At 42.1% G+C, this 17,627-nt stretch overlaps 1 protein-coding gene across 1 annotated transcript in view; it reads left to right on the top strand.

The window, feature by feature from the left end:
• LOC103373402 (sphingosine kinase 1) overlaps positions 1-17,627 on the top strand; it is a 43,846-nt gene that overhangs the window by 11,827 nt on the left and 14,392 nt on the right. Inside the window, exon 2 of the mRNA XM_008303280.1 lies at positions 7,664-7,813. Coding sequence (XP_008301502.1) covers positions 7,664-7,813 — 150 coding nt within the window. The remainder of the gene's footprint in view (positions 1-7,663; positions 7,814-17,627) is intronic.

Below are 17,627 nucleotides of genomic sequence, written 5' to 3'. Positions count from 1 at the left end.
CGCTTGAAACTTTTTTCTCAGTTCAAAATTGCTAAGGTGACTTTTTTGTTTTTGTGATCGTGGCTTGTATTTCTTTGGATTTTGGTGCTTTACTTAACAGATTTCCTGCTCACACATCAGACTTTTTGCAGATTGTGATTGGACGTATCTGTCATACTACACGGGGGGTTGGAGAGTATAAGCGCCTGGTTAAACACATGTTAATCCATTAATCCCTTAAATGTGGAGACTGGATTCCCTCCTAATGGGTGTTTGTCAAGGCTTAGAGCCGGCAACACAACTGAGCAACAGGCCCAAATATGAGCACAGTCGACAGAAGGACACAAACATGAATGAATGGGCTCCACTTTCCTTCTGCTCTAGGTCTGGTTTACTATGAGAACAATACAAAAATGCCCTCTTTTTGCTTTTAGTCGAACGCCTATGTCCTGTGGAGATTGGGATAATGTATATGCACCATATGCTGCCAAGCCAGTGAGCACACGTGTAAAAAAAAGTACAAGACAATGCATTTTTTTGATAACTGAACACACCAGTTCCCCCTCATGTTAGTGATGAGACAACAACCGGAGACAGTTTTCATATAACTGTAGTAATGCAGTCTGTTTCGTTTCTGCTTCTGACTCAAACATCAGTGTTTTGCATGTTTCCTGTCAGTGATTTGTAAATCAGGGCTGCAAGGATGCTTAGTGGTTAGCATAGTTGCCTCACAGCAAGAAGTTCACTAGTTTGCGTCCCTGTGAGGACACCCGGGATCTTTCTGCGTGGAGTTTGCATGTTCTCCCCGCGCAGTCTCTCCGGCTTCCTCCCACAAGATCCAAAAACATGTAGAGGGTAATTGGTGATTCTAAATTGTCCGTAGGTGTGAATGTTTGTGTGCTTGTTTGTCTGTCTCTAAGTGTAGCCCTGTGATAGACTGGTGACCTGTCCAGGGTGTCCCCTAAGTCCCCCCTAAGTCAGCTGGGATAGACTCCAGCCCCCCACGACCCTAGTGAGGATTAAGCGGTGTATAGATGATGGATGGATGGATTTGTAAATGACACACAGAGGAAAAAGAGATAGTTTTGTTGTACCAAGAACTGCTCAGCTGTTGTTGGTAGAGATGACACCTTCTAATGCTGCACACAGTACTCTCAACAAGTGAACCTACAGACAAACAATGTATTGCTCCTGTTAAATAGATTTTATTAATGGGTTTTATTTAGGTGTAACAGCCAGCGATGCTCATGTTTTATTGCCACTGGTTCATTTTATCTCAGGAAATGTTGTAACTGTCCAATTCTCATCTCTCCCATCCAGAATTATAACTTGAGCGGTGACGTGCATATTTTCTCTGATGTAGCCACTTTGGCCTGGTTGATATTCTGCTATAAGAGAGTCACCTTTTCCTAACTATAAAATGTACTTCCAGTAAAAAGGAAAATGTGTCGTGATGTCTGTCTTTCTCTCTTTAAATCCCCAGTGACACCACATTTTGACAGAGGGTGAGTCGTCCCATCTGAGTTGCACATTTCTGAGCGTCGTGGTGTGGACTCAGCAGAGTGTGATGAAAGTTTTGGATTTTTTGCAGTTTTTCAATCAAGAATGCACCGTCATGTCTTAATCACAGACGGTTTGTACTTTGTCATGCTTCACCGCTGATGGCGGGCTGATTTGGAGAAGTGAGACACCAGTGCGACTGACTGACGTGAGTCCTCACTGTGAGTCAGCGTGACTCGGCAGGAAGTGGTTACACTTCAAATAATCGTGACCGTGTAAGGTCATAGATTTGAAAGGAGATACAACATGCTGAGTTTCCCTCCACTCATTTAACCTAAAACATCAAACCATCCAAAATATCCACAACTAAATACACTGGAGTTATAAACTCACCACTAACTTTAATAGGTGCAGCCTTAAAATTGTATTCTGTGGATTTTTGAGGCCAATACAGATTTTAAGACTTCTGATGTTGAAATATTGGCTCATATGTTGGAGATATATTGAAAAGGGAGAATAATAGGTTGTTGTTTATTAACTTTCCAGCAATGTATGTTGCAAACAAGTAAGACACTTACCACAAAGACAAAAGCTCAACTTTTCTGGACAAATTATGTGATGACACAGTTTCAAAATTACGCCATGCATCACTTTCTGTATTCCATCCATCCATCATCTATACACCGCTTAGTCCTCACTAGAGTCGGTGGAGGGGGGCTGGAGTCTATCCCAGCTGACTTAGTGTGAAGGCAGATGACACCCTGGACAGGTCACCAGTCTATCACAGGGCTACACTTAGAGACAGACAATCAAGCACACTCACATTCACACCTACAGACAATTTAGAATCACCAACTAACCTCAACATGTTTTTGGACCTTGTGGGAGGAAGAACCCGGAGAGAACCCACGCTGCACGGGGAGAACATGCAAACTCCACGCAGACAGATCCCAGGTGTCCTCACCGGGATGCGAACCGGCGACCTTCTTGCTGCGAGGCAACAGTGCTAACCACCGCTCCACCTTGCAGCCTCCTTTCTGCATTATGTAGTTTAAAGAAAGTTTCACATCAGATTACATTTATGCTTATGCTGATATATCATTGACATAATGTCAGCCAACCGGTATATCAGTCGTGCTCTAAAAATGTTACAACTGTGACATAAATCTACGAAGCTTATACATTTTCAGTTTGTACATAGGAGTGATGGTTGTACTTTGTGTTTATTATTAAAGTTATTGTGGGTGCTGCTGGTGTACCGGAGTGCAATACATTTTAATATGTTCCTAATAGATTGCCTCCCTTCTGTATGCTAATGAGTTTAAAGAGCATTTTGCATTGAATTGCATTAGATTTCACAAATGTACCTAATAAAATGGTCAGTGAGTGTATAATGCAGTTTTATATTCAAATTCATGAATTGTCCCTGATTGTTTTGCTTGGACTAGATGGACAGAATATGAAGAAAGAAAAACTTTTTTCCCACAGGAAAATTGCATTTCAAGTTTAGCATTAAAGCTTCGTCTCTGTTAATGGAAGCCGACACAGAGCTGAACGCAGAGGAGCGCTGTCACATAAAACTAAGAAAGTTGTCTATTCTCAGACTCTATATGCGACCATATAGCTATTATAAGGAACCTTTCCGGAAAATGTGTTTTTTCCGGCTCCTGGGTTTTCCCTTTCATTTAGGCTGTCATTTCCTGTGGCGAATACCTCACTAGTGATTATTCCATTAAGATCTGGGACAGTTCCCATGCTGTTGGTTTGAAGAGAGCAGATGAGACGTCTGTAATCACAGATCAAGTAAACGTCGTTGAGATGCAGAGCAGAGCTTTGTTGCTGCGAGTTTGCTGTTGTTTTTCATCTTTTTCATGTGGGCTGCCGTGTGTGAGGTTGCTTCTTAATCTGCAGCAGAGCCAACCACTTAATCACATCATCCAAGACAGTAATGGACTATTTTCCAACAGCTTTAAAATCTTGGTAATTACGCCTGTTGGAGTGCAGGCGATAATGTCATTTAAGACACTAAATTAGTGTCTGTGACGAAGATGCATCAGTTGACAATCAGGACTACACCCATCGCAAACAAACAAACCACACGCGTTATCTGCTGTCGTAATCCACTAAAATAATAACCTGCTTTTTCCTTATTATACATTGGCGCGGGTTTTAAAATAGATTTTGTCGGCAGGCCTTAGCATCCCCCATTAGACGTATGAAGCTGCTGCAGCAGAGCTAATGACAGAGGAGGAAACCCGGAGCGTGGACGTAGACGAGGAGATAGATGCTGCCCTCTGGAATGTTTTGAAAAGGGGAGGGGTGGCACACAGGAAGTGGCATGGGATTGGATTTGGCCAGCAAGGACTGTTGTGTGGGTGTTGGGGCATGCACGCAGACACACACGGCAAGGTCAGGGCGTTCAGTGCCAGCTGTCACGCCAGCTGATTCATGAGGCCACTTCTGTGGTTTTCCCTCAGGAGTCCAGTCGTTATGATTTTGAGATGACTTCATCCGAATGATACAAGGAGACTTGAAGTTGTTCTTCTGTTTAAGCAGACGTAACCCACCCTTGTCTTATGCACGTTTAAGAACGGGCAATTATTTGTTATGATGTCTAAAACAAAAGTATTTCATAGCTTGTTTATGCTTTAGATCACAGTATAATATTCAAATGAAGCATTTAGCAATGCTAGTGATGACAGTGTCTGTTGTTGGGCGCTCTACCACTGAAATATCTCAACAACTACTCAGTGGATTGCCGTGAAATATGCTGCAGACATTCATATTCCCCAGAGGAAGTATCCTACTGGTTAACAGTCTCCTGGTACTTAACCTAGTGGCACTGTTAGGGTGACGGTTTAGATTCAGAGTGAAGCATTGGACTAATTGCTATTAAACTGGGTACTGACACTAGAATAACTTCATCCCTTTACAAACTTTCCAAAGAGCATCGTCATCATGTCAAACTTTTAACTAGTCCTGTACTTTCATATAATACATATGATCAAGTAGCTAATGACAATCCCATTAGCCTCTGCTGTACTTTGTTATAGTAAGTGTTAATGCTGAACTAAGGATTGTTTTCACTGTAAATGAATCTGTCCATTATTTACTCGAATAAACAAATTAATTGTTTGATCTATAAAATATCAGAATATCGTGAAAAGTACCAATCAGTGTTTCCCAAGATGGCATCCTCAGATGTAGTGCTTCGTCCACAAACCAAAGATGTACAGTTTATAGTAATAGAGGAGAGGGGAAACCAGAAAATATTCACATTTAAGGTGTTATATTCACTGAATTTAGACTTTCTTTACAAAATAAAAAAAATAAAAAATGGCGATTAATTTAACAGTTAACAATTAATGGACTAATCACTGCAGCCTGGTAAATGTGATCCTGCCAACGTGCCAACATCAGATAAACAGGGTACCTGCAAAATAGCATGTTAGCATGCTAATGTTAACGCGAGGTATTGCTGTGCCAATGTATAGCACTTCAGATGACTGCAGACTTTGAGTCCACTGGGCCTATTAGGCAACTTTTCACTGCAGGAATGTGGAGCAGGTGCTGGTTTTATTTTTGTTTAATACCCATCCTGAAGTGAGGATTAATTGCAGGACTGCTGTAGTTAGAGTTAGGTGTACCTAATAAACTGGCTATGCAAGGCGATAGCAGCTGCAACACTGAAGAGTTTACCTGAGGTCAACCTCCTGTGACAGAGATGAACAGCCGTTAAGGAGCCCCGATGTGGGAACATTTTTCATACCTGTTTCACTGCATTCCAGCATTAAGACTGTGCAGCGTAGTATCCAGTAAAACGCAACCTGCTGGTTAGGTTTTTAAGGCAGTGAGACATCACCAGAGCATCTGCACTTTAGTTGTCCCCGCCCATCGTTACTCATTTATTACTTGTCGTACTTGTTTGGATGAAAATCCAGTCGGCTGCAGTACAAAGTCAGATCACTCTTCATGAGGAGCATCACTGCAGGGTTTTCGCCTGTCAGGGTGAAATAGTCTGTTTTTTGTGGGCTTTTGTTTGGTTGTCTGTGTTGACAAGGCATGACACAGAAAACAGTCTTATTGGATTGTACCATTTCTACAACAGAGAGGGTGTTTTTGTACAGATCTGTAAAATGATCCCACAGCTGCAGCGTGTCAAATGTGGCTGGCGTCTTCCTGTCAGAATTCTTTCTCCTTTTATTTGACTTCTTTCCCACCTGAGCTGTTACACAAACATTTTAGGAAAGAGGAGGGAAACTCACAACTACTTTTCCTAGATCTGTGGGGTGGCAAAGTAGAACTTTTTGTTAGAGAAATGACTAACTGTTTAAGGTATCATCTCTATTATCTTCATTTCCATTTCTCTTCCAGGAAGCTCATATCATGCCTATATTTCAATATTTAATAGTTATGTAGTATTTTGGTAAAGCACTTAATTAATCCTCCTCAGACGTTGTGGGACAGAAGGCCAGTAGCAGTTCCTCTCTTTTTTTTATTTTAGCCCCCTGCTGTGCCTCAGAGAGACCATCATCCTCAGAGTGCTTTAAAAAGATTTGGGATCTGTGTTTAGAACTGTGTAACCCTGTGCAACCCTCTGAAATCTGTTTGATCCCCAAGATATTTTGAACACTAATTTGCATCAACCCTGCTGTTAAAAATTTAGCAGAGAGGCTGCTGCTTCTGCACTCATCCATCTTGGGATGCAAGCAGTGTAGCAGGATTAATTTAGTATGTGTGTGCTGGATGGTGTGTAACTGGCCGCTGACCTTTGTTTCTGCTTGTATCCACAAATCTCCTGTCGGCTCTCTGCACGATGCCACTTTATCAGAGGGTTTTCTGAAATACATGCCTCAGACATTGAATTAGATGAAACTGAGGCTGAGTTGGGGCTGCAAGGTGGAGCAGTGGTTAGCACCGTTTCCTCGAAGCAAGAAGGTTGCCGGTTCGCGTCAGGGTGAGGACACCCGGGATCTTTCTGTGTGGAGTTTGCATGTTCTCCCCGTGCAGCTTGGGTTCTCTCCGGGTTCTCCAGCTTCCTCCCACACAGTCCAAAAACATGTTGAGGTTAACTGGTGATTCTAAATTGTCCGTAGGTGTGAATGTGAGTGTGCTTGGTTGTCTGTCTCTAAGTGTGGCCCTGTGATAGACTGGTGACCTGTCCAGGGTGTCCCCTGCCTTCGCCCTAAGTCAGCTGGGATAGACTCCAGCCCCCCACGACCCTAGTGAGGATTATAGATGATGGATGAGGCTGAGTTGCTGCAGCAGCAGCAGCAGCAGATGTATTATACTGTAGGTAATAATGACACTAAGGATTAGGTAACACATTCTTCAGTACATTACAAACAACACGTTTGCCACATCAAATAATATGTGAAATGTACAAAACACTGTTTCTGTTAGATGTACAGGCTGCAGTAATCAGGTGGTGCAACACAAATATATAAAAATGCATCAAAGCATGTAAATATCAGCTAATAATTATTTCACATTATCACTAAAATATGCAACATTTTCCAAAGCCAGTCTGTACTGTATGCCGTACTGTACACCTCTATGTATGTATGGTTTCCATGACATAGAACATTTTGTTATGGTAACCTCCTGACTGGATTCAGGCAGGGGGAGTCAGTCTCATGCGATACAGTCGTGGTTCTTTCCTGTCGTAAAATTAATTTCAGCACCAACTGTCCTTTAGCACCTCTGTTGAGCTCCACCAGAGCTGGTGTGGAGCCATAAGGGTCCGGCTTGTGTGTCCGTCTCCAAATATCCCAGTACGCAGATTCCCAGGTGACTGCTTTTTTCCCACCACATTGGTGAAACATGATTATCTAATCACAATCAGATATGGTGTTAGGGAGTGGCCTATATCACATATGTACTACTACCTACTTCAAAGACTGTTGAACTTGAAGGCCTGATAATGCCGGGGAGCTGGCTTTGTTCTTGACCACCAGGTCTGCACAGTGGATGTAAACATGTTCTCCTGGTTGCCCTTGCTTTTTATTTGCTTTTACTGCCTCTTGAAATTATTGGGTTATATTAATAAATTAAAAGGAATTTTAAAAGCAGATGATCATTTAAACTATTTTTTGTAAAACATATCTCTCAGCAGCCGTATGTTTGCACTGGTATTGACTTACAGGGTATTAGTAGTCACATGTTCCCTTTCTCTCCTTTACAGGGGTGTTGTTGAGCGAGTTGCCCCGTCCATGCCGGATGATGCTGCTGGTGAACCCACAGAGTGGGAAGGGACAGGCGCTCATTCTGTACAACAACCACATTCAACGGATGCTCAACGAGGCCGGCGTCATACACACTCTGGTTATTACTGGTAAGTTGTAGGCACAGAGATCTAAATTTGCAAGTGTTTCTAAAAATATATATATTTACTTAGTCATGATGAGACATTGAGGGCGGCATGGTGGTGCTAGTGGCTAGCAGTGTTGTCCGTTTTGGTCTCAGTGCAGATCAAGGCGTTTTTGGATCAGTACTGACTCTAACTTTAGCCCGATCCTTTGTTTATGTTCGCTGTCACACAGGTGTCATGTAGGGATAACACAACTTATGGCAAGACGCCAGGAATGTAAAATTTAAGAAAATTTCATGATTACTAATCAGCAATTTTATCAATCCTCAATTAACTGATTCCACATATTCAGCGTGGTGGGTTTTTGTCCAATGCTGGTATTGATGGTTGTAGTCAGCGGACACATGGGCGGACTGTGTGACATATGTACGTGGGATATAGGAGATCTGTCCTAGTTGACCCTGGTGCGTCATAAACACTTGAACTCTGACCAGAGGCCATTAAGCATTTCAGGAGTCTTCGTCATGGTGGCTCCACAACGCTCTCTGCTTACCAACATGGAACTGCTCATACTCTTGAGTGGCACCTCCTCTGGTTCTGGTTTGCTACAGTTTTAAACAGTACCAGTCACTACTTCCTGGTGCACAGCTGATGTACACTACATTTCTGACATGCAAGTAGAAAATGCAGGTTTTTGTCCTCTTTTGATACACCCCACACTCTCAACACTAAATTCCAGTCAAGGCCCTACCAGAGCTTTACAACAAGTGTTTTTTTTTTATCACCTAGGTAACACTGAGGAACAGCTTGGAGCTGAAAGATGTTTTTTTTCTGACTGGATTACAGAGCTATTCAGTTGTCAAGCATATTGGATTGATTTTAATAACTTTATTGTACTTGAAGTGTGTGTTGTCAAGGAAAACGGTCTCTGATTGGGTCTCAGTATCAGCAGATACTGTATATTCAATGATTCAGATCTGATGGGGGTAAAAAAGACGTGTTTAGGACATCCCTAGTCTGGAAACAAAAATGCAATCAGAAAATAACAGTGCAGTCTGTCCTAAAGATGTGATTTAAGAAACAAATATTATTTCCCTGCAGTCTGAAAACAGCCCAAGACTGCTCACATTCATTCAAGGAGTTTGAAAATTAATATTTGTTCTCTGCAAGTCTTTTTTGTATTCTGCCTGCATTTGGCAAATGAGGCAAAGACTTAATTTGTTTCTGATGCAATAGACGAGGATGTGGGTTGCAGTGTAAACTAGTGTTTTGTCTATGAAGGCCCGGATCAATTCCCTTTGAGTCATATATAATAAACATCCTTGAGCAAGATATTTAATCTTTATCTGCTCCACTATGTTGGAAGAAATTGGCCTTAATAAATAAATCCATCCATTATCTATACACCGCTTAGTCCTCACTAGGGTCGCGGGGGGCTGGAGTCCATCCCAGCTGACTTAGGGGGGACTTCGGGGACACCCTGGACAGGTCACCAGTCTATCACAGGGCTACACTTAGAGACAGGCCTAAATAAATAAATAAAATCAAATAAGGAGTTATCTTCCTTCCTTTGATTTTTATTTCACCTGAGTAAACAGACCTTGAATAGAAAAAAAAAAGACGCAGAACTTCACACACTTACATCAAGAAGGAAACAACACACTCATCTCTTAGATCTCTTGAACTCTAATTGTTCTTTTATCAGTGTAACATCATCTGTAAAAGTATTTTCCGGTCTTATGCGACAAACAAGTGACACAGCCTTGTACACAAACAGCTCTCGCAAATCTGTCTCCTCTGGCATGGCAGTAAAGGACAGCGAATGATCACACTGACAAACACACACAATGATACCCGCAGCTCAGCACAGACGACGACGACAACAACAACAACAACACCTTCTTTCATGTCCCTGCTTTCCACTCTCTCTGTATCCCCTCCTCTAGTTTAAATCCTCTTCTTGTTTTCAGGCTGTCACCATCATTATGCTGATCAACTGCCTCTGACCCATATGCATGCAGAGATGTTATGTAATAAATATGTGTACACACAGTCGGACACACATATGGATGAGAACACATCCATCATAAACACACACACATATTCGCACAAAATCCCCTTTTGCCATGATTTGTTTTGATATAATCTTGGTGGGCCCCGATGTCAATGTGTTCATAGTCATCTCTGTAATCTACTCCGGGTGGTAATGATCACACAGCGCAGTATTGGAAACACTCACTCATCCCTTATTGTACCGTGACAGATAGATAACTTATCAGCCGTAGATGCTCTCAGCCGCGGATCATTTTAAATTATTCGGATTTTTCTTCGTGTGTCATTTTCAGTTTCACCCTCTGCCTGTGTTTGTTCATAAATCAGCGCTGTGTCAGCTCGCAGACAAAAGAATATGTCTTTCATCACAGTGGTAGGTGCACAGCAGAAGAAAAGAGGGCAGACAGAGAGAGAATCAGAGCCCGGAGGAAAGACATGAGAAATCCTCTTGTACTGTGCAGAAAATGTAGAAAACACAAAAAAAACTTTTTTTTTTTATTCCAGAGATGTACTTTTTGATAAGTTAATCCTGGAGATAAGAATAGAATAATCCCCAAATCTACATCCATGCAACAGCGTGACCACTGAAAGGGAAATTTAGAAACCTCTGTGATCTCTCAATCTCTTTAACTGATCAACTTCTGAAATAAATCTTTGTCTCTAATCTCTCCCAAACGGCCCCGCATGAAGCCCCGGTAGGAGTGTATTAAAGATCTCCAGCAGGCATGTTCAGAGATGTACGCCCCCTCGGGGTTAGAGAAAAAGTATTTAGGGGGGAGAATCTGTGGGAACGAGTTAATAATCTTCCTGACCTTGGCCCCCGCTGCGGCAGGGAGGTCGCGTTGTGTCAACTTGCAAAACCTGTCAAGTATCTACTGTAGCTGGCTGTGCGTCTTGATCAAAGTTTTGAGGATAAATTTGCATGTTTGCCATCTGTGTGCTCTGTTTATTAATCTGTTCCCACTGATTCTTGTGCCCATGGGGACTCAGCTGAGATTCGTAAAATGATCTGATTTAAAATTGAATTCTCTTTGGACGTGATTTTTCACATTAAATAGAGTTACCTGTTCGGAAATCCTTACAGTTACATCTACGAATGTGAATGTGCATTTTTTGCTTTTAGTCCGACTACTCCTGTGCTCCTTGTTAGTTTGCAGCACATCAACATCACATGGTGTCAGGTGCTTATCGGACCAGGATTTGCTTTCAAACTAGTTGTCATGCTCACAGATAGACAACTTCTGCTGCATTCGATGCCCATTGGAAGTGAACCTCAAAATTCTGTCATTTTAGACCAGTGTGTACGCTCGATGCACAAAGTGGGGGAAAAAAAACTGCAGCTGTCTCCAGATTTGCTTTATTACTCAACAAACCTGCAGTTCACTTAACTGAGGAAACAGAAGAGCAAAAAAAAGGCTCACAGTTTAACTAATGTTTCAGACATTTAGTGACTGTGTTTGTGTTACTGCTTACTGTGTAAGCTGCTATTTTGGGGAATGATTTCAAAAGCACAAGTCAGAGTTGGGAACTCTTGTCTGAAATTCCTCCTAGTTTTGCTCGCTGTTGGCTCATTTTTCAGTGCAATATGAAGTTCTGCACCTCTATGGAAAAAAATCACAGTGGTTGCCAGACAAAGAGAGAACGCAGAAATGTCCTGTGTGCAGTGTGACACAGTTAGAACGACATGAATCATTACAAAAACAGAACCTAAAACTTAATTAAAACAAAAAAAAAGGTATTTAAAATACCGTAAGTCAACATGTACAGCATTTAGGAATACTGAAAAATAATGGTGACTCTAAATACTATGAATAATTTACCACTTACTATATTTTATGTAACACAGCCTGCAGTTCAGTCGACTTAATAAAGTACATTTTTGTTACGTGACTGTTGTTTGCAGCGGAGATGCTCATAGCTTCTTGGTTGTGCTCATGAGTGTCATTTTCTGTTTTTTACGGAACCTGTTTAGTACAAATGGTTTTGTTTTTTTGGTGATTTTTTTTTTTATTGAGACATGTAGGAGTGATTTTGGTGCTGTTTGGAAAGGGAGGCTTAACTCTGAGAAGCAAAAAATCTGTTTTCTAATGTGTTTGGCAGTAACACTTTCTAACAACATGTCTAGCCGCTCTTGTGCGGTGCTGGCATCTGTACGAAGCGTATGGCTGCAAGTCTCTGGTATGTGGAAGCTAACAGAAGTAGACAGACTCATTATTGGATCCTTGGTTGTGTGGCAGCTGTGGGCACTGCCAGGGGTGGAGGATAGATGAAGGATGACTGCGCTGCTGGAGGGCTGCGGTGAAGAGGGTGGAGAGTGTGTCGGTCCGTGTGTGTTTTTTGCGTTTGCTCGTGAGTTTCTGCACGTGTAAAGACGGCACACTGATTCCTCCCAGGCAGTCTCCCTCGCTGCTCAGGCATCCTATGACGTCTGTCAGACAGTATTAATTAAATGATGTCTTGCTCTTCTGCACGGACTCATGTGCTCAATACAGATTACAAATATTAACCGCAAGAGATGGATATCCCCGGAAACAGCTTCACAGCGCTGCTCCTTTTCCGTCTTTCTTTCAGTCTTTTGTTTCTTTCATTTATGACAACAATCCACTTGCTCTCTTAAAAAAGCGTCGCGGCTCACTGAGCAAAGTGTTATTCGGCGGAGCTTCATTCTCTGCTTACAGCTCATGTGTGCCAGAAACGAGGGCAACGAGAGGACAAGGATCCTGGAAACATCGGAGATCCCACAAAGTTATGAGAGGAAGCAATTTATAAATATTTCAAAGCTTCTTGTTAAAGAAGAATTCAGGAAATCTCACTGGAGCAGTGCAATAAAGCTGCACAAGACAACTGACAATTTGACAGCTGCTGTAGACAACGTTACACAATGGTGCCTCGCAACAGTACAGAGACATTGATCTAAAATACCACAAGTCCTGGGAGACAACACAGCAAACTCAGACACACAGTTGGCTCATGAGCGCTTTGGGGCAGGCCACTGATACAGTGTTGTCATGATGATGAAAATCTGGGGCTGTGAAAGTTAAAAGATGTAGCTTGTATCGTGGAAAGTGTAGGGTGCAATTTGTTTGGCACTTCTTCCAGTGGCTTATATTAGGTCCCAAGAGACAGAGAATGCTTCGATTATTTCAGCTTGGCGTATTTCCCATTAATGTGGCTTTTGTGACTCTACGTGTGATGCTGACTTTGCACACTTCCCTTTCCTTGTAGAGATTCAGAAAAACAAGCGCAAAAGCAGAGCATGAACAGCTTTTTTTTCTTTTTTTTTCTTTTCGAATCATTTGAAACATTTTTTTTCTAGTTTGACCAGAGTTAAACACAGGAATCACCAGTCTGGAAAGGACATTTTGCTTACACCATGTGGGATATCCTTCCAGGAATACTTGCCAGCTGACCAAATAGCTAAATAACTGATTTATCGCACGCCGGTTTGTTTACATGTGTGAGGCTGATTTCCACTGTAATCACACTATCTTCTAAGGAAACTCTGCAGTTAAATGTAATAGCAGATTATTCCGTAGACTGTTATGAAGAAGATAGCGGATAATTTCCGTTTTATGGCCAGCTGTATTTATTGGAACAGGAGTCCACTGATGAGCTAAAGACAAGACTTTGGACGATGGAGGCAGAAAGACATGACATAAATATAATGTAAATCAGAGACCTGGTGGAGTTTCTGTGCTTACAACTCTGCTGCTGACGAAGGAGGAAAACATTTGCTGCAAAAAGTAGGACCCGTTGGGAAATCTCCATTTCTTGTCGTTATTTTTTTGGCACTTCGGCTTGATTAGATTGGCAAGTGGAGAGATGAAGGCAGGAAAGTAGGGAGAAGGACTTGCAGCAAATGGCCATGGAACCATCAAACCCATGGTGGCAGCGTTGGAGACTATAACGCCTGTTCATGTGTCACCCACTCAACCAGTTGAACTACTAGGGGCACCCCAGATTTCTCCATTTCTCCATGAATGAGATTAATACCTGCTCTTGATGGTGTTTCAGCTTCCTATAATCAGCCAGAAGAAAAGGCAAAGACCAGTCGAACTGAGCAAAGTAAAGACTAATACAGTTAGCAAGATGGTCATACCAAGCCACGGACTCAAAACTGATAGATGCAACAGCTGCTTTTCTGCAGAAAGTTGCAAGGAACTCAGTCCCCGATAACTCAGTCTGCAAAATGTTTTGTGCAACACCTCATTCCTCTGAATCTCCACAACAGAGGTAAACAGTGCAAAGTTGGAATGAAACTTGGAGCCACAATAAACACACGTCTGTGTTGATTGTCAGTCATCCAGGTCATCGTAATCCAGGAAGCTTCAGTAACACTTTGAAGTTCTAACTGTTAGTTCAGAAGAAGCCTCTTGGGTGAGAGGTGAAACATCTTCAGGAACCTAAAAGAAAAGTCCAGTTGCTTTTTTACTGATGCTCCTATGGGATCACAATAGCCACATTAATTGGAAATAATAAAGATTGAGTTTAACCTGAATTCTACAAATTTAGTGACATTTTGCTGCTTCAATTTTACAGTTTATCTTCACAACATAATAAGCTCACAATCTGTAAAATATTTGTTATAATAGTTTTTACTTTGGACAATTGGAAACAAGAAGAAAAGGTAGTTCTTCACGATCCGCCTGCTTTCTATTGATGCCCCGCTGTAGCTTTTAGAAAGCTAATCACTTATGGATGTTGAGTGCCGTGTAACCAGTGAACACCCTGCATTTGTGAAGAAGTAGGACATCTTTCCACCATCTCCAGGATTTGCTTGTTTAATACAGCGGTTACCACTTACCACCATATAATTGCAGCTTGGTGTGTGTATACTTTTAAAGTTCAACCATATCTTGATTGTCACTCATTTTTAGGTACTTTTTCCAGTGGCTCACCGCAAGAGAGCGCCCATGTTTAAACTCCTGTTAGTTGATCGTGTTTCAGGCTCAGCTGAGGGCTGCATCAGAACAGGAAGCGTCTGTCAGCACCGTGTAGCCACAACCCATTGGAGTCTCTCTGGATCTGTGATGAGGGGCGTTTCTGTTTCTGGGAGAGAAATATAACTTCACACACTTAACTGAGTGGAGGGAAAGTAGTCCTCCTTTGTTGGGAATTTTTACATTTGCTTCAGAGTGGCATGCATTTTTATAAAGATTTATGCATTTGCGGGTTGTTGGGCGGCAAATGAGGTTCTGGAAACACAAGTTTAACACAACATATTGCCTGTGCAATTATGCCAAATACAGTCGGTGACTGACATCAGATGTTCATCTGGTCTACAAGTCATTCTGAATGATATTTCAGCTTTAGGGACTGGTAGAGCAGCTGACATACTGGTACTGGAAGAACAGAATATTTCTCATAAATAAGTCATTAAATGTCAGAGTAACTCCACAATTAAGCACAGCCCCCCTCAGGCGCTCCCTGATGTGTGTGTGTGAGTGAGACACTGTGAGCTATTGAGTGTTTGTCTGTGTGTGCGTGTGTGCATGGACAAATTTGTGTTTGTGTGACTACGCCCTCCAGCACCTACCGGCAGCTGAGTAAGCTGTAACAGTGTTTAAAGTGTTTCCTGCTGTATCAACACACACACGTATTCAAAAAGCCACACTGTTTAACTGTCACCACCTGCTGCAGGAGTTCTGCACTATTACACTGCGCTGCTTAAAGAGAGCGGCAGTCAGGATGTGTGTGACAGCAAGGTGGAAACTGATCAGGTTCCCTTTTAATGGGTTGATACAAGGTCAGCATGAGGACAAGGCTTCCTGTTACCTTACGTGCACTTAAACTATCATGATGGGCGCATCTGAAACCTGGAAACTCTCTCAAGAGGAACTACGGTGTCCATCATTTAAGCAAATGCTTCCCCTGAAAAGCATGTTTATGTTCAAATGACAGTGCACTTCAGCAGCTGTTAGAAACGCAACAACAGTCAGCGTCAGTATCAGTTTGATACCAGAAGTTTAAAAACATGATTGCATTTGCTTTTCTGTGCTGCCGATAAGTCTGATACTGTAGACCACAGGTAGAGATAATGCTGTGAAACAACAAGCTGTGAAATGGTGGCAAGAAGTTTCAGCTGCATCTGTGTAGAGATATGAAGATGTTATGCATATGGAGGTATTTACCTTTTTTGACTTAATTATGGAGCTGCACGGTGGCTCTGTGGTTAGCACCGTCGCCTCACAGCGAGAAGATCCTCAGATTATGGCTCCATAATAACGTCCATCCATCCAGTAGCTATACACCACTTAATCCTCACTGGGGTCATGGGGGGCTGGAGTCTATCCCAGCTGATTCAGAGTGAAGGCAGGAGACACCCTGGACAGGTCACCAGTCTATCACAGGGCTACACACATAAGGAGAAAACCAATTTAGAATCACCAGTTAACCTCAGCTTGGCGTGTGGGAGGAAGCCAGAGAACCTGGAGAGATGCAGGACTTTATGTTGCAGTGAAAAATGAGCCAACAGCAAGTCAAAGTATGACAGGAGCAGAAAACACACAGAAGCTGCTCAGAGTTCTGAGGTTAATTCTAACCGATGAAGGTCCCCTGACCTTTACATAGTAGTAAATGTATTCCAAACCGCTACTCTTCCCAACACTTTAAGTAGTTATTTTAACCCACGCGTCAGAATGTAGGTAGTTCTTTGAATGTTGCTTTGATTTTATCTCAGATTAAGTCAAATCTGGGCATAAATTTGTAATTTTTTTCTTGGAGTGTTGGTTGAGCTCACAGCTAATGATTATTTTAATCGTGAGAATGTGCTCATGTCCTTCTGATTACAAACAAATCACAATTTTAATGCAACATCTTCAGATGACTTGTCTGATTAACAGTTCAAACTTAAATGTGTTCTTTCACTTTTACATGATTGCAGAATTCTCATTTGAGAAGCTTAGAAAACTGTATTGACCATTATTCACTCATTAAAGCAGCAGGTGATCAGTTCTCTGTTGGTCAATCAATCAGTTTTTTTCAGTTGTTGCATGTTTGTCATATTTAAGCTGTACAGTCAACATTATCACTGTAGTAACTTACTTGAGAGTCACTGTGTTTAAATATGTTCACATTGTGCAAATCCTCCATTGCCTTCCCTCCTGTGGTTATAGGCTACTTTCCAAATTGCCAGATACTCAGAAAATTCGCAATTACAGGCAATGCTGCTCATGTATGCATACAGGTGTTGGTACAATATCACAAGCCCAACACTGAACTGTAATCTTGTCTATCACCATGAAAAAGGAAGGAGCAGCAAATGTATCCTGCTTTTTATCTATTTATTAGCATCCCGGGGTGTTCTTCATTTGTGATTCTTTCTGAGGGCATTTTAGAAATGTGCACCACAGTCCTGCAGGACAATATTGCAGCAAAGATCTGCATGACTGTAATGAGCTGGTCACAACCCTCTGCCTCTATGCACAGAGACAAACTCAGCTGCACAAAACTACTCCTCTCCTCTGCAACAACAAACCATAAAATCATTACAAGCACAGTGAGAGTTATGTGTGTCCCCCCATCCGTCTGACTGATGGGAGGAGCTGCATACTAAAGCTGCTGCTGCAGTGTCACTGCTCTGCAGCTTTGTTCCTGATTGGGGCCCTTCAATCCTTTTTAGTGTTCAGCTCCTGCATAGATAAGGAAATGTGATGTGACTGGACTGATAAGGAGGAATCGATTCCTTTGTTCTGCAGATTTTAGGGAAGGGGAGGTAAGAAGAGGGGCAGAGTAATCAGATCCCTCTCTAGAGGACTTAGTGTGTGTGTAGGTGTGTGTGTGTGTG

Source organism: Stegastes partitus, unplaced genomic scaffold, assembly GCF_000690725.1.
Source record: "Stegastes partitus isolate 25-593 unplaced genomic scaffold, Stegastes_partitus-1.0.2 Scaffold1971, whole genome shotgun sequence".
Classification (NCBI taxonomy): domain Eukaryota; kingdom Metazoa; phylum Chordata; class Actinopteri; family Pomacentridae; genus Stegastes; species Stegastes partitus.
The sequence above is the reverse complement of the archived record's forward strand: the minus strand, read 5'-3'. Positions and strand labels throughout refer to the sequence as shown.